Source organism: Protomyctophum parallelum, assembly GCF_964188405.1.
Source record: "Protomyctophum parallelum genome assembly, chromosome: 15".
NCBI lineage: Eukaryota > Metazoa > Chordata > Actinopteri > Myctophiformes > Myctophidae > Protomyctophum > Protomyctophum parallelum.
The window spans coordinates 5,753,126-5,776,825 of NC_139710.1; the positions used below are offsets into that span (position 1 = coordinate 5,753,126).

General features: G+C 44.5%; 1 protein-coding gene across 5 annotated transcripts in view; it reads right to left on the reverse strand.

The window, feature by feature from the left end:
- Nucleotides 1-21,584, reverse strand: part of tet3 (tet methylcytosine dioxygenase 3) — a 47,660-nt gene extending 26,076 nt beyond the window's left edge. The window contains exons 1-2 of one of the 5 annotated variants that reach the window (XM_083783286.1): nt 21,463-21,552; nt 20,436-20,495 (exon numbers count right to left, since the gene is read on the reverse strand). Coding sequence is in view for 1 of the 5 variants with exons in the window: in XM_083783285.1 (XP_083639411.1) it covers nt 539-591; nt 849-918 (123 nt within the window). In the remaining 4 variants the exon portion in view is untranslated. Of the gene's footprint in view, nt 1-538; nt 592-844; nt 1,193-20,435; nt 20,496-21,462 lie in introns of those variants that run through there. The other 4 variants (XM_083783285.1, XM_083783289.1, XM_083783287.1 and 1 more) reach the window with 4 other exon arrangements.
- Nucleotides 21,585-23,700: the final 2,116 nt, after the last annotated feature.

Below are 23,700 nucleotides of genomic sequence, written 5' to 3' on the forward strand. Positions count from 1 at the left end.
AAAAAAGAGCTATTTCTGTTTTCTTGCGTTATGTTCTGTAAAAACATTTATACAAGAGAGAGAAGAAGGAGCCTGTATGTACTGCTCTGACACACCTGCGGGCAGCCGGGCACCTCGCCGGGCGGCTCTGACAGCGCAAAGACCACGTGCTCTGGCAAATATTTACAGCGTGCCAAAACCTACTCTACTGCCAAGGATTCTCTCACACACACACAAACACACACAGATGGCACGTACACACAGACACACACACACACAGGCACACGTGCATGCGTGCCATGCACGCACCGCACCGCACGCACACACAAACCCATCAGACACATAAACACACGCATGCGCGTACGGTACGTACGTACGCTCGCACGCACGCATATCAGACAGCGGTTCCCCAAACATCAACATGCTCAACCGGAAGAGACAGCTAAGCCGGTCAGGGCAGATTACTACAGTACCATCGAACAGCTCTTTAAACTAGCATGTTTGCCGAATGCAGTCAACCGGGCCAACAGGCAGACTAACCCAAGACCTCCCCACTCACCGGCAGAACAGAGCAGATGTCTTTCAAGGTTGACAGCACAAAACAAGGTGAGACTATGAAGAGAGACGCATGTATTGGAGAGGAGTAGACAGCTGAACCTAAATTCACAATGTTATACAAACGGTGCCCCCCCCCAGTCTCTTTCTCCATGTCCATCCTTCACACCTCCCCCCCCCCCTGCGCCTTTCATGTGAAATGTGAAGGAGACCGCCATGAGAATATGAGGTCGGCTGAGAGACGGACAGACAGAGAGAGAGAGAGAGAGAGAGAGAGAGAGAATGAGAGAGAGGCTAGTAAATGTCTTACTCACACCAAGAGATCCAGACAGAGGAGCAACCAATCCAACAGCAACACAGGGGAGAGGAGACAGAGAGGAACATGGAATACACTCGAGGCAATCCGGTGTAGCGTTGAGTTTTTCCTTTCTGGGGTTTTCTTGTCTAAATTATTACTCTCTGGTCTGCACGACAGGTACAGGCACACAGGCACCGCGAGCACCACAAAACACACATATACGTACACTCACACCTCCCTCCCCCAACACACACACGCACACACACACACCCACCCACACACACGCGCACACAACCCCACGCGCGGAGACGTGCGTGTGCGTTGTTCCTGTTTTCTGCCTCTTCGTCTCACGGCCGGCGCTTTCCGTTCTCGCTCTTTTCCTCTGTCATTATCTCTCTCTCTGTCCCTCCCTTCCCCCTTTTTGAATATCCCCTTTCTTTCTTCTGCTCTCGTAGTGTTGCTCTCCCTAGTAGCAGCCCCCACCTTCCCTTCTCTCTCGTTCTCTGTCTCTTGCTCTCGGCTTCCCTCCCTCTGCTGCACTCTACACCCCTCCCTCTCGCTCAGTCTCCCCCTGCTCTGCTCCCTCCCTCTCTCTTCTGTGTGTGCAGAGCGAGAGGCCATTATCTGAGCCACATTGGGCACGTACGATGGAATGGAGGAGTGTGCAGCAAGCCCAGAGAGAGAGAGAGAGAGAGGGAGAGAGAGAGAGAGAACAAGAGGGAGTAAAAGCTGGGGAATGGACGCTAGTGGCAGCCTAGGAAACAGCACAGTGCTGCAGAGATATTACCATTGAGAAAATCCTTCTTCCTCTATTTGCTGCAAAAAAAAGAAACCTTGAATAACCGTTAACAACACGTGAACTGCATTGGATCGTATAATATACTGTATGATGTATTTAGTCTGTCCAGAAACAGCCCTGGATACATTTTGGATAATCGAGGGGCGAGCGAAGCCGCCATGCAAGCGCAATTCCAATACAAGGCGACGTCAACGAGGAAGATGAAAAACCGCGAGGAAAGAAAAACGACATTATATTGTGTACGTAGGCGTTCCATCGCCTGACTTCCCTTTTGCAAAGATTCTCCCTTCCACGGCTCAGCATCGATGTCGTTCACATCTAGCGAGGGCCGGTGGACAGGTGACGGGCAGGGATGCCTCTGTCTCCCTTGCCCTCGTCCGCATCCATGCCAGCCACCGATCGTTCTATTAAAACCCCAAAGCCAACCTTCAATTTGTGTCAGCCCTGACACGGGATGTACATAAAGGAAAGAGATGAGTTTGTAGGTGAGAGACTGAGAGAACGGCGGCTCGGCTAGGTGGCTTTATCTGCTCACTAACGATTTGAGGAACCAGAGGATTAGAAGAGCTGAAAGGTTCTGGCTGGAGGTGATGACCGATGGAGGCCTGATAACTGTTACACACTCCATCAACCTGCATCTACAGCCTTTTATTTTCATACACATTCGCCCCGAGAGACAACAGTGAACAGAATGGAATACAAAAAGAGGCATTAAATACTGGAGGAGGCAGCTAGGGCAACAGGGTGGTGGGGAAGCAGCAACACAGTTGTGCGATAGAAAACCAGTAGGTCTAAGCTGGAGACATGGGTGCAAAGAGGAACCTAGCGAACATTACGGAAATAAACAGCAGGAAGAGAGGGTGTGGGGAGAAGTAGCTATAAGGGAAGGGACTTCACAGAGAAGTCGGTTATTCTTGTGACATTGGTTCTGCATGGAGAGCGTGAAAAGGAAGATGAGGGTATAAAGAAGCGGAGGTGGCAGCGACACAGAACCATCATGGGTGCTGTGGTAAGAGATGCAATGGTTTGGCGAGGAGAAGATCATGGCGTTCCTCTCTCCTAACTCTCCTTCTCTTCTGTCACTGTGCAATCCCTACTTGCCTACTCATTTCCTCCTCTGTGAATCGCTTGCTCTGTCATTCTCTCCTCACCATTGCTACGCTTCACCGTTATCATCATCATGACCGCCGATCACTCTCTCGTTGCTGCTTGCTAACCGGCCTCTTCTCTTCGATACGACTGGATTTATGCAGGAAGAGGGGAGTGAAAAACGAAACAAAACACAAATAAAACATGGCTGTCACCCTCCATGCAGCCTGCTGTCAGTTTGTTCTCTCATTATGAGTGTGTGCCGTCTGCTATACTGGATTAACCTCCTCATTCCATCTTGCTCACTTTGCCTTTTCCTCTCTCTCTTTCTCTCTTGATCCATCTCGATCCACCTATTCCTCCGTCTCACCAGATCTCGCTACTTCTCGCTATATGGTCTCCTTGCCGTGTCTGGCATTCTTGCTCTCTGGCCCTTTAATTCAAAATATACTCATACACTTTCCATGGATGCACACACACACCGTACATATACATTGCACACATGCACACATACATACACACACTGTACGTCGGCCCCAAAAGACTCGCACGGCCCAGCCTAGGCTGACTAAGGGGAAGAAGAAGAAAAGGAAAGAGACGTAGGGTCATGTGACCAGGAAGCGCCAATGAGAGTCAACAGAGTGAGCGAGGGAAAGTGAGGGTAGAGTGGGAAGCATGTGGGTATGACGTAGCCATTACATCACCTACATCATCATCATCATGCTACCCCCTTGCCGTCACTGGGTGGGCACATGTGTCTTATGACAAAGCATGGAGTTGCCAACCCCCTCCTCCTTTCGCCATCCCCGAAACACACACACACACACACACACACACACACACACACACACACACACACACACACACACACACACATTCTGCCAACCACCACACTCAAACACACGCTCTCATTCATTCAGCCTCTCTTATAGCACCTCCTCTCTGTTTTGCAGCAGTGACACAGCAAAACTCCAGATGCCGAGACCGAACCTTACCCCCTCCATCTCCAGCTTAATCTCATATAAGAAGGGATTTTTTTTTTTTTTCTTTTTTGTAATTCTTATCGTATTTTCTCATCTTAGTTTTTTCCTAATAACGTTTTTTTCCGTCTCCCCTGGCCACCAAACACACTAAGTCAACTTTGAGTACTTAGAAAAGTGCTATATAAATTCAAGTTATTATAATTTCATTTTATATAATGCAAGTTACAACACATCACTGAAGATGAAACAGTTGGGTTTCACTTATTGTAAGTCATTTTGGATGAGAGTGCCGGCGTAAATATAAATGTGAATGTGAGTCAGAGAGGAAAACAACATCACATGAACTGAACTTGTGAGCGTAGAGCAAACAGATTTGAAACACACTTAGTTTCCAACTCTTGTCATGTGGACCCAAATTGCTGCAAGATTTCTTATAATAATCTAATTATGGACTAATATAGACTTGTAGCTTCAAGCGAACACACTCAAACATCCTTGTACAATAGAACTAGCAGTGGTCGTTTGTGAGTTGAAAGGAGTAAAGGAGAACAATGCAATGTCGTCACATTGCTAAATCTGCCCTGACCTCATGCATAGAAATAGCTTGAAACAGAACAGACTAACGCAAATCTCCTCCACTGCACCAGATTACCGGTAAGTGTCCGAAACAATGGCTAAAACTATTGATGGGGAGGACAAGACATTTAGCCAAGTCCATTAACCCATTCTGACCTGAGATCAGATTATAAAAATGTCTATTACATCCTGACAGTTTCATTATTAACCCATTCTGACCTGAGATCAGATTCTAAAAGTGTCTTTGATTTTTCAAAAATAGCAGACCTACAAGCTCGTATCGCGTCAATAGCTAAAGCATAACATGATGCCAACACCAAAATGGGTGCCCGGTCAGAATGGGTTAAGGCACATTTGTATTGTATTAGCAAGCACGTCACTTTTATGCTTAAGATCTAGTTCAATAGTCAAGACAATAATTATCAATTTATGCTGTTATTAAAATATATATACGCAAATAACGATATCTATATCACACGCATACACGCACGCACCGACGCATGTTATTTTCTGATCTTGTAATGCAATATTCTATGAACCAAACAGCTTGCTGAGTTTACAATTGTGGGACATTTTAAATTAACAATAACAACAATAACTATAACATATTTATTTTTTTACCAGCCCGAAGTACATCGACAACGAAAGAGTGAAAACCACCAACAATCAAGAAGGAAATTCCTCTGCTGTTTTTTGTCACCACAGCAAATTCCAATGTGTCCAAAGCTCAATTGAACTATCAGCTGTATGCAATTAAGAGAGGATATACTAAACTTATGGGGACATGAAAACAGAACTTTACGACTTGTGTTGCGCTCTGCAGGGCCAACTTGTAATCATAAGCAAGGAAATACTTCATTTTGGCTCAATTTATGAATTTATGTATTAGTACCTTTCAGGCTGATAATCCACATCGGCTGCGCCTAGTGGTTAATTTTATTTCATGATAATGACTCATCAATATTCCCTTGCATAACAACAAGTTGTTCAAAGTGCTCAAAAGCAGTGTTACTGCCCAAACATAGATTCCAACTGTATGTGGGAACACAATCGATTAGGCCTACAGTACTTCCTGTACTATAATTATAGTATAGGAATCTATAATTTGTACCACAGTTTGATTGCCAGAGTTGGATTCCAATGAGTGCTAATATCGCTTCATAACAACACTATTCCATCTAGGGATGCACCGAATATTCGGGCAAAGAAAATATTCTGCAGAAAATGCATTTTCGGCCTATTCGGTTTCGGCCCGAATAGGCCGAAAATATATCACATAATAGTGTATGCAATTAATGCATTCAAAAGTGCTGAATAAATGTATTATGGACCCATAATAGTGATTATTATTTAAGTTTAGCCATAATCATGTCTTTTGCCATTAATCAGGTAGCTTTAAGGTACGGCCATGACAGCAATGGTAGGAAAATATATATATAATATTAATCATATTCGGTGTTCGGTTTTTGGCCAACTGTTTCCTATATTCGGTATTCGGTTTCGGCCAATAATTTCCCTTTCGGTGCATCCCTAATTCCATTTTATTAGCTCCACCGGGACAGCCAGGGGCAGGGATTATGTCTGTCCGTGAGTATGTCTGTCACGCAATGCTGGACCGTTTGGTGGGAAACACACTCCCAGTAAGTAAAGGAAGAACCCATGGGTGGCGCTATAACAGGCTGCTTCACGTTTTGGCCTATAAGGTGACATCATCGTACCCGGAAGTTATGCGGGAACGCCTACTGAGTGACAAAAAACTACTTTCTGGCCTACAGCCCATACATCCAAATGGAAAAGTTCTATCTGATTGTATTAAACAACATTAAAGGTATATTCAGTGATTTCACTTAATTCAAATATCACTTATTTTTTTGTTTTGTTGTGATAATCCTCTCTACTATAGAGTGTGCTGACCATATAAGGAGTTCCTCCCTGTCCCCAGTTAACCCCTGGGGGTCAAAAAAACGTAGGTTTCGTTTTTGGCTCTCTATCCTGATTGGATGAAAGGCTTAGGTCCCAGCCAAAAACGAAACCTATGGATTTTTGAGTGAAATCACTGAATATACCTTTAAACTCACCAACATTGCACTGTATGGGAAAGCTTGCATTGTCCTCTTTCTATTTGCAAAGTTTTTGTTTCATAAAAGTCCACCATAAACATGTTATGAGCTACTTTCGGTCAAGAAAGTCCATACAGTGTCAGTGTTTGGAAGCGCTCGTTTTCAATAACATAAAGTCCTGCTGCCTCCTGCCGTATGTGCAATTAATTTAGAAACAGGTGGTACGGAGGACCGTTGAGTGATTTCCAACGAGCGCTTCGAAACGCCAATGCTCCATGTAGCTCAATGTTTCCCCGGTGGAAAAGTGATGCATCTGCAATGCATATCATTTGCTACTATACTCCCACAGAATCAGATTCTGTCCAATCCAAAAGTCAAGTGATCAAGATGTATTAATCAGGCTCAAGTCCAACGTTTGTGGGAGGGGCCCTTTTACTAAATGGGCCGTGAAGTCCAATTCTCTCACACATGGGCACACTTGGACCTGGCCTTGTGACTGTGAAGTCATGTGACAATGACCGTCAAACAAGGTTTTGATACTAAATTGGCCTGTAATTGTCTTTATGAAATTGTGGCCTATTTCTTACTAAAAACGTCTTGAATGATGGCTGCATCCCACTTTAGCCTATTATTCTACCTAGTAATGTCTGCCAGCTGTCAGAAACCAAATAACATTAACCAGCCTTAACCGTTTGACCATCAGGATTAATTCATCTATTTATCGTGGATTGCCAAGATTTTTCCCATTTCAACCTATATTTTGAGGAGCCGGGCTCCTTAATGGTATATTCAGTGATTTCACTTAATTCAAATATCACTTATTTCTTTGTTTTGTTGTGATAATCCTCCCTACTATAGAGTGTGCTGGCCATATAAGGAGTTCCTCCCTGTCCCCAGTTAACCCCTGGGGGTCAAAAAACCTTAGGTTTCGTTTTTGACTCTCTATCCTGATTGGACGAAAGGCTGGGTCCCACAGCCAAAAACGAAACCTAAGGTTTTTTGAGTAAAATCACTGAATATACCTTTAAGTATGTTGTTGGGCTCACATGAACATTGTCAAATGTAATGGCTTCGAACAATAATTTTACAACAACAGACCTAAATCCAACCTACAAGTAAAAACACCCAAAATGGACAGAATTAAATAGTTTTTCTAAAACGGTTAGTCCCAATATTTGATTCTCATTGGCTGGTTACCGCCACATGACCGTTGTAAATTTCACTGATAACCCACACCTTCAATCACTTTATATCATTCGCAGCTGATTCCGCATCTCTGTAGCTGTACTGGGGAAGGGGAGCGCTTGATTGCCTTACGAACCCATGCCGTGCGGGCGTCTAAGCACCGCCCAGTTCATATGACTGTGAATGTGTGGCTGGCGAGGTAGAAGACCCTCCACTGAGCGTCGGGTCTGCCTACACCTACCAGCCAATGTAAAATACCCGACAACCTGAGACCTCTCGTGGCTTATTGCTTAAATCCCACATACTTACGAGAACCTGGAGGCACATAAACTTCCATAATAATGAGCTTGTTTAATCATTGTCTTGACATCCAATTGTAAATATTAATAATGAAACTGGTAATACTGGAATAATACACCCAATGTCATGCTATACTGTAATAATAATTAATACATACAATTTATATAGCGCTTTTCTAGGTACTCAATGTTGACCAAAAGATCTAAACTACTTCCTACTGTGAAAAGCTGATCTACAACACAGTGCCAATATCTCATGGTGTAGTATGACCTTGAATGTATTACAATACATACACAATCCTGACAAGCATATAAAGGCTACATGACAGACTACAGTCCTTTTTTTAACTTGAAACACAGTTCCCATGGTAATAGGCAACAAGACTTCAAGGACTTAAAACCAGTTAGTAAAATCCAATCCAATCCAATCCAATCCACTCTATATAAGCACATTTAAAACAACAATGTTGAACCAAAGTGCTGTACACAAAAATACCAAGGGCAAAACAACAATAAAAACACAGCGGAAACAGCAACACTTAATCATCATGTTCGAATACCAAGGACTACAAGTGAATTCTCAAACATGATTAAACACAGGCAAGGTCTGGGAAGCTATAATAACATGAGGTGGAAGATCGTTCCACAGTGTGGGCGGTGGGGCGCTGCAATGGAAAATTAACTATCATGACATAACTTTAACCTTTTTGGAGAAAATCAGTCAAGGAACAGACAGGTGAGACAAGTTCAGATGAACTCTTACCCTACACCTGCTATAGCCTGGCATGAGCAGAGAGGTGTGACGAGTCTCTGTGATGATTCTGTGATCAGAATTAATCTCAAAGCGGCCCGGACGGTTGGCGTAGCCATGTGGGCACCTAGTGCCGCCTAAGAGCGTGTTGCGTGTCATTCCCCATCTCTCTCCCCCCATTTCCTGTCAGAAGACTACTGTATCTATCAATAAAGGCAGAAAAAAGTCCAAAACATATTAAAAAAAAGACAGAAAATCAAAGCTAGTGAAATTATGCCCTCAACTACCCATAACTCTTTCAATTTCTCTCAGTTTCATTCTCTCATCCGTCTCAGTTCCTCCCACTTTATCTAGGCTGTGTCATTCTCTGCAATAAGGACAAACGATCTTGCGCTGTAGGAAGGGGTGACTGACTGACAACAAAAGTGCAGTCTTGGTAGATGTTTTCTAACATATGACAAAGCCAGCCAACTGCAGTCCTTTCTTCCAATCAAAGCGCACACAAACACAAACACACACATAACCACACACAGCAAAACAGTAATTTTAGTTACTCAGTAGTGTGGGGGGGGGGCGGACTACGAGGCACAAGATTATTGTACTTGGTGGGTTACTGAGGAAAACCACCTTTCTGAGAGTCGAGGAAATGGAAGGGTTTCGTGTAAAAACCTGACATGATTCCTGTCACGCTGCACGCAACACATAATTGTCTTAAAGTGTGGGAGGACTTCTGCCCGTCAGAGTGAAACACTTCATATGACACACAAAAACATTGTGTGTGTATATGGCATACATATATTTGCAGTTTTGTGTATGTATGAATCAATCTGTCTTCATTTTGACTTAATTAATTGATTTATTACCTATTATCTACTTACCTATACAATGGAATCATGGGAGCAGTTAGCAGTAGGGATGCACCGATCCGGCTTTTTGGCATTCGATACCGATTTCGATACATGGGGGTCCAGTATCTGCCGATACAGAGTACCGATCCGATACCCCCCACAAAGAAACGTAATAACCTATTAAGCTGTATGCCTCACTGTGTGGAGTCTGGAATCATTATTTTGTGTAAGGCAACATCAAGGCTTGACTTAAACATTACTTTCCCAACTTTGTAAAACAGAATGTAACAAACACAGATATAAATGCACTGAATTATTTATTAAATAACTGTGCAACAATTAGACCAGGTTAATGTGTGCGCAGGCTAGCCTGGCTGCATTCCACATGTTATACTGTCAATACTACACTGCTGTGTCACAGAGGAGGTAGAGTTGTTTTCATACTGTAATTACACATAATTATCGGATCAGATCGGTTCGGATCGGATAATGGATCGGCCACCGATCCGATACCCGATCTAGAATTTTAGCCTGGATCGGCGGCGATCTCCGATACGAGTATCGGATCGGTGCATCCCTAGTTAGCAGCTGCATTTAGCATTTTGTTGGTGTCGGGCAGCAGCCTAATAACTCTTTTTATGGTTTTTTTCGTAAAAATGAATGCCCTACTGCCTACTTTGTCATACTGTACAACAGTGGCTCACAAAAGTAGCAAGAATAGCCGACCTACAAGCTCATCGTGACGGGACGCATTGTGAGATTCTATAGATCTGCCATTTTTTAAGTGAAAGTGAAAGTGGTTAAGTGTGTCTGTGGTAGGGGTGCACAACCGATGACCGTTAGCCGTTAAGAAATTGGTAACCGACAAACACTAACGGCTAATGGTGAACCGAAAAGTGAAAAGGAAAGCCTACGGGGCACCCTGGCCTCTTCTAACTTCCTCCACGTTATTAGCCTACACTCCAGAGCTGTTTGGATGGGGGGAGATCGGGGAGGAAGCGCGAGTGAATCCACGCTATCAGTATGGCTAAAGCCAGGCTAGAGGCTTGGCGACTGGAGGTGCGTTCAAACCTGAAGAAATACATTTGTTTCCAGTTGCTTCAATCGCTTTTCACTTTGGTCGTGCAGCGTTGGTTAAAAATAAATGAAAAAGTCCCTTCACGCCGGCTCACTCTTTTCCATGCAAGATCTGTAGCTATATTATGATAACAGATATAACTAGAAAAAGTGACCTTCTGGGCACAGGTCTCCACCAGGAGGATTAGAGTGTGTGTGTGATGTTTGGCAAAATGTTTGGGAGTAATATAAAAAAAAAAAAATGTTTTTTTGCAACAATGTTCAACAATGAATTGGCCTGTTATAGTGCCACCATGAGGCTGATTTGGAAAAAAATGAGTGGCATGTCGTCCTCGGCCTAGTGGAAATGTTCGTGTATAATTTCACGGAAATTGCACACTGTGTTTGTGATTTGTGGCATTTTGTTCGAAACGGACCAATGTAGCTGTGAGCTTTGGAAACCAATCTTAGCCAATCAAGATGGAAGATGGGAAATGGTGCAGATCCGTGTTGATCACATGACTATGGAGATAGTGTATACCGAATTGTGTGATGTATGGATAAAATGTGTACGAGTAATCTACAGAAATGTGTTTTGCCTAAATCGGCCTCATGGTGGCGCTATAACAGACCGTTGAAGAATATTTGGGGCAGAGACAAAAATGTACACAGTAATTTAACTTTGGGAGTGTAACCAAATGGACCCGCTTATTCTGTTGTGTGGTCTTGGAACCCCTTTAGGCTACTGGGAAAGTGTGTGCATCACAGAGTGATGTGTTCACGATAACGCACATAACGTTGTAGCTGCTAATTCCCCCGTCTGGGTGGACTGAGTAAAATAGCGCATTTTTTCCCTTAACGGTTAGCGGTTAAAACCCATTCTGACCTGAGATCAGATTCATACGAGGTTTCCGCCGGACACACACTGGTCTGATGAACCCATTCTGACCTGAGATCAGATTATAAAAATGTCAGTCGCTCTTCGATTTTTCAAAAATAGCAGACCTACAAGCTCGTATCTGAGATATGAGCTTGTAGATCTGCTATTTTTCAATAGCTAAAGCATAACATGATGCTGACACCAAAATGGGTGCCCGGTCAGAATGGGATAAATACTGAACTAATAAACCAAAGTATTAACAAAAGCTTTTGACTAAATAAGAATAACTATACAATGAATCCATTAGAACACCCATTTTCAGAAAAGCAACAGTTGTATACTTATAAGGCTTCAACGATTTGCTGTTAAACACACTCACATGACCTCCATGCAGAGCAAATAACTGAGTTGTGTTGCCTGACAGGATGACCCATCCCCCCCACCACTGCTCATCTCTTCCTGTGTTCAGCCTCCTACTACACCGTACCCAGCCACGCACCTCCCCCAGCCTCACCCGCCATGACCCATTTCCCCCCCCCCCCAGCCTAATGGCATCAAGGTCATCTGATCTAACTCTCTCTACCCATCTCTATCATTCCATCTCTCTGTATCTCCTTCCCTTTCTCTATTTATCCGTTTATCATATTCCATTTCTAATCCTGTTTCATCCAGTCCACCCCTTCCCAATACTTTATATTCCTGTCCATCCAGTACACCCCTTCCCAATACTTCCTGCCTCTCCTTTTTCTAAGTCTGTTTTTGTTTCTTGTCTATTCTTTCTTTCTTTCTTTCTTTCTTTGCTTGTCTAGAAAGAAAGAATGTCTTCTTTATTGTGCATTCCAGTATATTCTTTCTTCATCTCCCTTTCTTTCTTTTTCTTTCTTTCTTTCTTTTTTTCTCCAGCTATAAAGAAAAGATATCTGAACAGAAAATAAGCTCAGAATAAGTGTCAAATGTAATGTGTCAATCAGAATACGACTCCCTCCCTCTCTCTACTGTATTTCTCATTCTCTTTTTAAACTATCCCTCCCAGTCTTCTTTGCCCTTGAGCTATTGATCTGCTCCTTCTTCATCTCTCCGTATCCCTCTTTTCTGCTTTCCTCCGTTCTTTTGTCTCTCTCACTCTTTTTTGACTAATCTATCTCCCTCTCTCCCACATGCAGAGGAGGTGGGAGGGGGGGGGGGGGGGGCAGACTTTTACATCCACACAGGGAAAATAAACACTCATACCGGGGCATTCTGCCTACATCTGCACATACATGACCACATACACACACACGTACAGTTCCTTCACTGAGAGGTCAGTGGGTTTACTGGTGGGAGGACCTTTTCAGAACAAGAGAGGAGGCACGATAGCAGAATAGCAGCATAAAATACTAGCACTTCAGCTTGACTGGGGACAGATGTACTGTCTGTATGCATATCTATTTATTATAGCTATAGATAGATATGTAGATACAGACACCCTTCCATTTTACATCCATCCATCTCATGTTGCCAGTGACATCACCTTGTCACATTATCCCTGCATGCTCTCTCTCTCTCTCTCTCTCTCTCTCTCTCTCTCTCTCTCTCTCTGCATGAACCAGCTTTTGTATTGTCTTTCTTTTTTTCTGTTCCTTTCTTTTGTCTTTCTGCTCCCCTCTGGTGATGGACGGTGCAGCCTCTCTGGACAGGGCAGGGCAGGGCAGGGCAGGTGGTGTAGGGTTCAGGGTGTGGAGGTTGTGTTGTGGTGTGCGAGACCTAGTTGTCGGGGGTTGGGTATCTACTCTGACTCATTACTCCTGACTTGCATGCTGCACGTGCAAGTCAGCACGCACACAGCCCAGCTGGGAGAGCCCCCATCACCCTATCCCTCTCTCTCTCTCTTCTACTTCAATTCACCACTCTTCCTCAAAAAGAGAAAAGAAGAAGGGGGAGGTGGGGAGAGGAGGAGGGAAGAGGAGAAATGGTGGTGGTGGGGGCAGGGTGGAACCACCAAAACCGGAGCAGTACCAAGAACTTGTGTATCTCTCACTGACTGAGAGAAGACAGAGACAGTAAGACACGACAGTAGTTGAAAAGATGACAGAAGGAAGTGGTGTTAAAGTAGGAAAGCAAGAATGGTGGTGAGACATTTGCCTGAAACTTGTACATTTTGTACCTGATTATTTGATGACGATGAACAATAGAGGAACTGCTTAGTCAAGAGTGATGAGATTAAGGCATCACCAACATGAGATAATAGATTTCAATTAGAAAAGCGAGACGTTAACAAATGATATGGTACGTGTGTACTGTGTCTGCATTCTGAGACTGGAAGTGGAAAGGGAGGCACAAAAGAGAAAGAGAGATTACAGAGAGACAAAACAAGTGAACCACAGAACGAAACAGAGTAGAAGAAACAGAGGTAGCAAGCAAGAGAGTACGCATAGAACGGTTTCCTCAGCCTGCACGGTGGCTCATTGCCAGCCTTGTCTCTCTCTCTCCCAGGAGCTGGGCTAAGATTAGCTTCCCATATGTTCAAGTCAGGCGTAGCCTGACTTAAAGGGCCAGCACATGCCTGTAGCGCGGCAAAGAGAAGCCAGCAGCATGTATAAAGGTTCTATTCTAGATGTCAGAATGTTGTAGGGTTCTAGACGAACATTTTAGGATTAGAGGAACAACAACAGGTTACTATATGGCTCTGAGCCCTGTACATTCTAATGCATGGAAGCTTGTTTTATGACTTGGGTAAGAGTGTCACGAGTCTACATTCTGAAATTTCAACGTCAAATGCATATCTCATTGCAAGGATTTGAGATGTTCAGAATGTACAGTAGCAGTATTTTTATATGTTCAGAGAATGTACAACAGCAGTATTAGATTAGGAGGAGAATGCAGCAGTATTCTATGTTCACTTTGTTCAGAATGTAGCAGTATTCTATGTTCAGAGTGTAGCAGTATCCTAGATGTTCAGTGTGAGATTCTAGACACTCAGAACTCCCCTGAGCGTGAGTACCAGGACAGCCTCCAGAGAGGCGAGAGTTAAAGGTGCGACAACTTAGCGATCCTCCCCCTTCTTTTCCACCCAATCATTTTTCATTAACTGCAGCACCATGCAGCTGACAGCCTCTCTGTCTCTGTCTCTGTCTCTCTGATCTAGGAAGAAAGACATACTGTACACCATACATGCCACACAAGAACTTATCCAACCAACCATCCTGCCATGACCAGCCACCAGGAAATGCAAGAGTACCATGAATCCATGCCAGATCTTAGACAGTGCCAGGTTGTATGCACTTGCAGAAGAACATGGGCAACCAAGCCGGACAGTGCTGCGACAAATGTTAGCTCAGTGGCATTAATTAGAGAACCTAAACAGTACAAAGTCAGGTAGCTTGCTTTTAACATTTGATGTAGGGGAGACTTATGTGACTTATGTGAGAGTGGTGTTTTACATGAATAATGTGGCAATTTAAGTTGTTTTCTAAATTCAGGCAATGACCACGTGTTGACCTGTGGGAAAAGGGCGACTTCATTGTTGACTGTGTGGAATTATTATAGTACAGTCGTAGTGGTGAGGTCAAACCCTCCGCTTGCTGTGTGTGCTTTACATCAAGCCATATAACCACACACACACATACACTCCCACACGTTGCTATTTGGCTCACGTGACCCAACCATTGAGGCTGAGCTAAAATTACAGCAGTGATGTCACCAGTCATTCATTGTTGCCACGGAAACTAGGTCACGATTAACCCTTTCTCGTCAAGTGTTGGGGATTCCGCGCGAGGATAAATGCAATAAATCCTGAACTATGCATCTGTTGCCATGCAGTCATCAGTAACTGGATGGCATTGTTTCTGTTGGCCGTACGTGACTCCTTCTGCACCCATACCATGTGGGGTTTCATTTCATGATGTAGACTCTTGTAAAGGAAATCCTGTGCATGAGTAATAGAGTACATCACGGCGGAGCAGTCCAACTTGTTGGTGTAACTCTCACCTTGGTCTCATTTCCTAAACAACCAAGGTAAGGAAGGACATGCCATAAGGAGGACCTACCCTAACATTGAAAGAATGGCTGGTTCCTTTAATGGCATCTAACTGTTATTTTTGTATTCATTTTTTTTTAGTGTGCATTTACTGTGAAGCATGTTGACCCACACTGTTTATAAAAAAAGTACTATAAAAATGAGGTTGGACGTCCTGTCAAGTGTCTCCAACCTGATTCCCATCTACATTGTCTATCTCTCAGCTGTCCTTTTGTTTCTCAATAAAAAATAAACTTGTGACACAGGCCTACACTGCCTAGTATTCTCTTCATTCAAGATCGTACTAAGCATTACAAATAACAGTAACAGTAACAATAACAATAACCAGACATTATCATAGTAAGTTTAAACTCTTTCTTTTCTCCACTGAAATGTGGTTTTGAATGTATGAAGATGTTCATTACAAAATCGTATTTAGAAACAGAAGCCTGCCCTTTTTTTAAACAAAGTCACACATTGCAGATAATGCTTTGCTTCCGCACAATATATTTCTGTCTAGGTCACGACCCCCCCATACATCTGGCTAGCTTCCCAGTACTTTCCGGCCCCTGCATCTTTCCACCTAGGTATGTGTGGGACAATTGTGATCGATGCCCATGTGTTTACACAAGTTTGCTTGCGGAGTGCTCGTGATCTATATGTGTCTATCCCATTCTGACCGGGCACCTATTTTGGTGTCGGCATCATGTTATGCTTTAGCTATTGAAAAATAGCAGATCTACAAGCTCATATCGCGCCACCGAGTGGCGCGATACGAGCATGTAGGTCTGCTATTTTAGAAAAAAATCGAAGAACGACTGACATTTTTAGAATCTGATCTCAGGTCAGAATGGGTTAATCAGACCAGTGTGTGTCCAGTGGAAACCTCGTATGAATCTGATCTCAGGTCAGAATGGGCTATGGCAGTGACCGGCCAGCCTCATTCTCCTGGCTGCCATCTTTTCACTCACACTTGGCAGCCCCCCCATACAGATACAGTAAGTTTGTTGGTAACATGCTCAATCTGGTTGATGTTTAGTACTGCTCGTAGCATTCTGAGGTAGGACGCAGAGAACAAACTCTACAGTCGCAGAGAAGCAGCACTCGATACGTTATGCTGCGCGCAGGCAGATGCAAAAGATACAAAGATGCAAAGGGGTACACAGCATATTTGTAGCTTTTTGTATCTTTGTAGCTGAAGTTGGCATTTTTCTGATGTCGGATGTACAGTATCTTTGTGTCTTCACTAGAGCGGTGCCCGTTGGGCACTGGCCTACTTGGAACGATGCAAGTTGGACATGGATGCCCCCCAACCAGTTAATATGTCTGTGTCCCTTTTATGCCCATATATGGAGTTATTTGTCAGGCATGCCCAAATGTGGAGCAGCCTATATGCAGATGTCAGAACAGGCCATATATGGAGATGTCCAGAGCCCGGGCAGGGGCCCCGATTACAGTCACACGTACACATATAAGTACACAGAGACATGGTGAATTTATATTAGGATGTCGCTGGCTTCCATTGAAAGTTAACCCATTCTGACCTGAGATCAGATTCATACGAGGTTTCCGCCGGACACACACTGGTCCTGATTAACCCATTCTGACCTGAGATCAGATTCTAAAAATGTCAGTCGTTCTTCGATTTTTCAAAAAAATAGCAGATCTACAAGCTCGTATCGCGCCACTCGGTGGCGCGATACGAGCTTGTAGGTCTGCTATTTTTCAATAGCTAAAGCATAACATGATGCCAACACCAAAATGGGTGCCCGTTCAGAATGGGTTAAAGGTAGACTGTATCTTTACATCTGCCCATGTGAACGAAGCCCCAGGTGAAGTTTGACTTATACTAGCTACTCTGCCACCAAAATGTGGAATGCCCTGACAGGCTGACACCATCCATTAAAAGGTGTGAATCACTGGTTTCATTCAACTACCAGGAGATCACAAGGGGAGGTCAATTTAATTTCCCATAGAAAGGTGTCATTCACTTGCTGCCGTTTTTCCCTTTGGTCCTCCACATTAGGGTTAGGATTTAAACGTGTAGACTGTAGTTAGTGTTATTCAAAATGGATGTGTAATATTTTGTAAAGAAGCCCCACATTCATAACCATACCGCAGCACCATATTTAGATGAGTATGCTCAATCACGAGACTCTGTATCTGCTGGCTACAGAGGGGTGTTTGTCTTGATAAAGTAACCAGGAAAACGTTTGACAGAAAAAAACAGAGCCTGTGAGAACAGACTATTCTTCCAGAAACCTTGACTCTCTATAAACACACAATGTAACAAATTTAACTCTGAGAGTGTAAGCTTGGACCCTTAGTAGTTCCATTGTTATACCCTGAGTTAAATGAACACTGAAGACTTTGCTGTGCAGCAGCAGAAAAGCCTCAAGCAGAGGGTGTAATCACATCCTACACATCTCCTTCTGAATGGACATGGTTTGTTTTTACTACTAGGAGAAAATACAGTATGTTCTCCTGTGCACTTTTCATTGTGACAGATTAGTTGGCAAGCAGAGAGGGACACAACATTGGGGCTGGCACAGGAGAGAAGGCTGAGGCGGAGTTCGAACCCGGGCCAACAGACTGAGGTATGTAGTACAGTGCTACACAATGATTATAGCTACCAAAGTGAGGGACCTAACTATACATTGTGGTGAAAAGGTCACGAGGGAATCCTGAAATTACTTATCCCCCAAGAATCATAGTTGTATTGAAAATAGCCCATCTTACAAGCTGTGGTGGTTTTGTTGTTTTAGAAATACTGGGGTGCCAGTTACACTCACATCACATCAGGATGCATTGTGAACGTGATCAGCTATGACAAAGTAGAGAGAATATACAGCTTATGTGGTTAACTGCATTTATATAGAGCCTTTATCCAAAGCGCTTTACAATGTGTATTGTATTATATATTAGATATTTCGTATCATTGTGTTTTTTCAATATATATTAATATTAATCAATAGACTGGAATATCATTCGGGTTCAGTTAAGTGAAGTAAAGTCAAGTGTCACCAACTCTTAACCTACTGTAGATAACAGATGGTTGACATGGACTAGATCTATCAGATAAGGAGCCTATGTAAATATGGATTTGGATTATAGGTCTAGCTCAGATAAAAAAAACCTATGTTGGTACTTTTGAGCAAATTGTCTGTGAGGTTTGAAAACAACACTGACTGACACCGCAGAGTAGAACACCTAGATTGTCTAAATGTAGATTTCCCCTCACTTCCACACAGCAACACTTCAAACTGTGTCTGTATTTCATTGTGGAAGCTAATTGCATGTCAAATAAAGAGCTCACTTTCAAGTATGCAGGGAAGACAAGACATCTCAAAACCGTGTTATGCAATGACAGCCTGTGACTGTCAATGGTTCCATTCGCCATCTACACTAATTCTATCTTTGCTGTGAACCCATGCCGCTCAATTCCTTCCATATAAATATACAAGCATGCCACGGCACGGCAAGCCAGCCGAACAGCAGCACACGCTACACGTTTACAACAGTACACAAACAAACAAACGCGCACACACACACACACACACACACACACACACACACACACACACACACACACACACACACACACACACACACACACACACACACACACACGTGTGACCCACTAACTTATACACCCTTTACCTCATTTGACTTAATAACTTAAGAGAAGAGAGGAAGGAAGGCCGCCCACCCCCGCCACGACTCCTCCTGAGGCAGAGTGTGTAGGTGGCCTCCTCCCCTCTTCTCTCCCCCCCGCCCCTGCCTCTTGCATTCGCTGGCCGGCTGTCTCAACACATGCCTGGCTCTGGCGCCAATCAGCGGGCAGCGTGGGACGCTTTAAACCCTGGCCGCCGCCACCACCGCCGATCCACACCGCTCCTCTCAGCTTCAGCTCACCAGCGTGGCTGGAAGATAGAGCGCCGGGCGCCAGCACCTGGGCTATAGTCAACCCCACGGCGAGGGGATGGGATGTTTGCGGCTATAAGACATGACTACACACGGTTTTTAATAGCCAACGTATAACATTATGGTTACTATAAGATGCTTTCCCGGTTTTAATGGGTTAACCCATTCTGTCCGGGCACCCATTTTGGTGTCAGCATCATGTTATGCTTTATCTATTGAAAAATAGCAGATCTACAAGCTCATATCGCGCCACCGAGTGGCGCGATACGAGCTTGTAGGTCTGCTATTTTTTGAAAAATCGAAGAGCGACTGACATTTCTAGAATCTGATCTCTGGTCAGAATGGGTTAATCAGAACCAGTGTGTGTCCAGTGGAAACCGCGTATGAATCTGATCTGAGGTCAGAATGGGTTAACGTACTTTATGTACTCTCCTGGACAACTCTATGGCTATAAGGTAACGACAACAAGCTCTTAAAGCTGTGCACATCTTCTTGTTAGCAGATACTGTGCTCGTGACTTTCATGTTTCGGATAGAATGAGTAAGCACCACTGCCATACATGCAATCAAAGACATAATGTGAAAACATGGTGCATTTACATGCATAGTACATACATGAAAACAGAAGTGCAAAGCACGTGGTTGTGGACATGTACAACCGTACGGATTGAACATTTACTCACAGGCTCTCTCTCACACACACACACACACACACACACACACACACACACACACACACACACACACACACACACACACACACACACACACACACACACACACACACAGAACAGGACGGCTTGGTGTACTTTGTACTGCCAACTGTAAACCTTCACCTCCTAAGTGTTTCTATAATGAACCAAGAGCTCATTATTATAAAGTATTGAAGCAACAACAAAACAATCACACTCATGACAAGCGAGACATTTTGACTATTGTCCTCTGCACCAGCACAGTATAAAGGCACGTATGCTCGTTCACACACACACACACGCACACGCACACGCACACACACACACACACACACACACACACACACACACACACACACACACACAGCACACGCACACGCACACACACACACACACACACACACACACACACACACACACACACACACACACACACACACACACCTACAGAATGGGGTGTTCTCTTACCTCAGTTGCCAGTTGTTGGTTCACAGAGCAGCTTTGACTGTCGTTCTCAAAATATCCCACCTTTACAGGCATTCATAAGAAATGCAGGGAGGGGAGGGGAAGAGAGAGAGAGAGAGAGAGAGAGAGAGAGAGATTGGAGATACAGAGGAGAGATAGAGAGGAAGATAAAGGAAAGCGGGGGAGGGAAAGAGAGAGAGAGAGAGAGAGAGATGAAGAATCAATAGAATAATGCGACAAGAGCCATTTTTAAAACACATGTCACTCCAGACAGCAGTGCAGCCCTGCAGAACACACAGTACAGTACACAATCCATCCCCACGTTATCATCCTTCAGATCCTCAGCAACTATGCCGATACCCCCCCTCAACCCCACTGCCTAAATCACTTTTATTTTGTCCTCTAACAGCGATCCGGCACTTCCCTCTACCGCCAACTGTGAGAATGAACCAGACCACCAGAGATAGATAAACAGAAATGGAGCGAGGGAGAAATAGACAGACAGCTGAGGATTCCAATTCAATTATGGAATTATGTAATGCCGCTATTCACATTTGGCGATGCCCGCTTTGCCCTGATGTCAGTCCCGGCATAAGTCTGTAACCCCATATAAGGTTATGGCAGCAATGCATGCGAATTCACTGTCATCGTCTGTGCATTAAGGGCAACTGTCACCAATGCAAAGGGGGAGGAGGAGGAGGGTGAAAAGGGAATCAAAGCCTTCTAAGAACCGGGTTATCATAACAAGGGTTAATTATGGAAAGAATACAACAACGTTTCCCCCCCCACCCCCTTATCTGGTAGAGCCTATAGGTCTCCCTTTCCTTCCCTCCTCCTTCCCCCATAGGCTTTAGTTGTACCCTTGTCTAGCGGTTAAAATGTGCCGGCTGTGTTTTGTCTCAAGCTGGTTCCTGGGTCTAGCCAAACAACCCAACCGCCCCCCCCCCTCACCCCACCCTCGCCACAACGCCTATCTCCTCCTGAAACAGTCCCTAGCTTCCCTCCAGGGGGGCTGGTGGTTCATATTTACCCGGTGTGCCTCTGAGCTTCCTCGGTGTGTGCGTTCTCTCTGCCGTCCGTATCCCCATCAGAAGACTCCCCCCAACTCCTTCCTTCTCCCCTCACCTCTCTATCCCTCTGTCTGTCTATTTCTCTCTCTCTCTCTCTCTCTCTCTCTCATCCCTCCCTTCCTCTCTAGTCTCTCTCTCTCTCTCTCTCTCTCTCTCTCTCTCTCTCTCTCTCTCTCTCTCTCTCTCGTCTGTGTTCCAGCCCATTCAGGAAGCCATCTTGTGTTTTAATCCTGTTTTACATTAGCTCTAGTACACACATCCCTCTCTCTCTCTTGCTTTCCCTCTCCCCTCCCTCTAACTCGCTAGTATGCTACAGCAGGTCTACAGGACGCACACACGCATGCACGCAAATACACGCGCATTGGAGGGATTTTTCCCCCCCAAAGCCAGCCTCTGTGATCGCTATCACCACTGCACCGTATAGAACCTCCCTCCTCTCTCTCTCTTTTCATCTAACGCTCCTCCGTGTCTCTCTCTAAATCAGCAGCACACACATGATGTGAATCCACCGCCCTCACACCCTTCACACAACACACACACAAATTTAATATACTCAAGCGCACACACATACACACACACACACACACACACACACACACACACACACACACACACACAGCTTGCCGGCGAGACGTCACGCTACAGATAGCACACAAAGACAGTCGATCAGCCAATCAGAGGCTAGCGTTGGCTCTGCTGCTAGGGCGAAAAACACAGAGGGAAAGAGAGGGAGGGAGGGAGGCAGAGGGAGGGAGGGAGGGGTGGAGAGGAAGAGAAAGGGAGGGAACATGAGGGATATTAGCTACTATGGGTTAAAGAGAAATGTGTGTGTGCGCGCATGCACGCCAGCAATGGCTGCCATGCGCATGTTAAAGGGAGGTTGACATAGAGAGAAAAAGAGAGAGAGAGACCGAGGCAAAGGTGGACAGAGAGAGAGATGGGGGATGGGACAGCTCTATGCCTGTCAATTATCTCCTCCAGCTTGCCTTCCCTAAACAATGCCTTTGGTATGCCGTATCACTGAACACCATCTGTGTCAGGGTTGCATGCAATAACTGGACTGGACTGCATGGTGCACTCTCATACACGCACGCACGCACACACTCACGCACGCACCGTCGCGCGCACACGCGCGCACACACATAGACACACTGAATGGAACACTGGTAGTCATCGTCTGGCAGGGGGAATGCACAATTACACAGCAAAGCCTGTGACTTTACATGCTGACTCAAATCATGTGCAGAGGTGACACCGACATCAGTTCACAAAGTGTTCATTTTGAAAAATCCCTACTGAACTCAAGTTATCATTTTGAAAAATCCCTACTGAACTCAAGTTATCATTTTGAAAAATCCCTACTGAACTAATTGACTACATTCGACAGCAAAGTTAGCATGACCTCCATCCCGGCACACATTCTTTGCTATTGTCGCCGCTTTCACAGCGTCAACAAAGTTACTGCTCTACAAATACACACAATAATATCCAGTAAAAGGTTTCCTCCCTTCGGTCACAATGAGGGCTGTATTGTGCCGGGGATGGGCTTGCGTTTCCTTGTTGAACACTGTGAGACTGGCATACCAAGCATATCTGTGGGGAGCTCTGCCCTCATATGTATGTTTACTTTAATCAAGTATGAAAGATATCCCTGGCTTGTACCATTTAAAAGAAAGAGAAAAGCTTAAAGGTGAATCGTTCATGTCCAGCTTTGTTTACAGCGGTACTATGCCACTGGTTTGGTTCGTAGCTGTGTTTACAGCGGTACCATGCCACTAGTTTGGTTCGTATAGAAAAAAGAAGTTCTTAAAACGTATCACGTATCAACCTTTGAGGAAGTTTTAGAAAAGTGCAGAAAAAAATATCGATAGGCCTTTGAACAAAGATACCGTGTATAGAAAACATTTAGCTGCTGGACAAAAGAAAAAGGGAAGCCGGAATTCAGTGAAAGTTCAGGCAGCCGGGGCACGAAACAAGGGATCGAGGAAAGAGAGAGATAGAGAGAAAAGAGGCGGCCCGGCAGTGACACAGCATTCGTAGGGTCTTTCTGAGCCGCTCTCTCTCTCTCTCGTATGGCGTGGGAAATCCCTGCGTCTGACGTCAGCAGCCCAGCCACGTGTGCCACTGTGTGTGTGTGTGTGTGTGTGTGTGTGTGTGTGTGTGTGTGTGTGTGTGTGTGTGTGTGTGTGTGTGTGAAT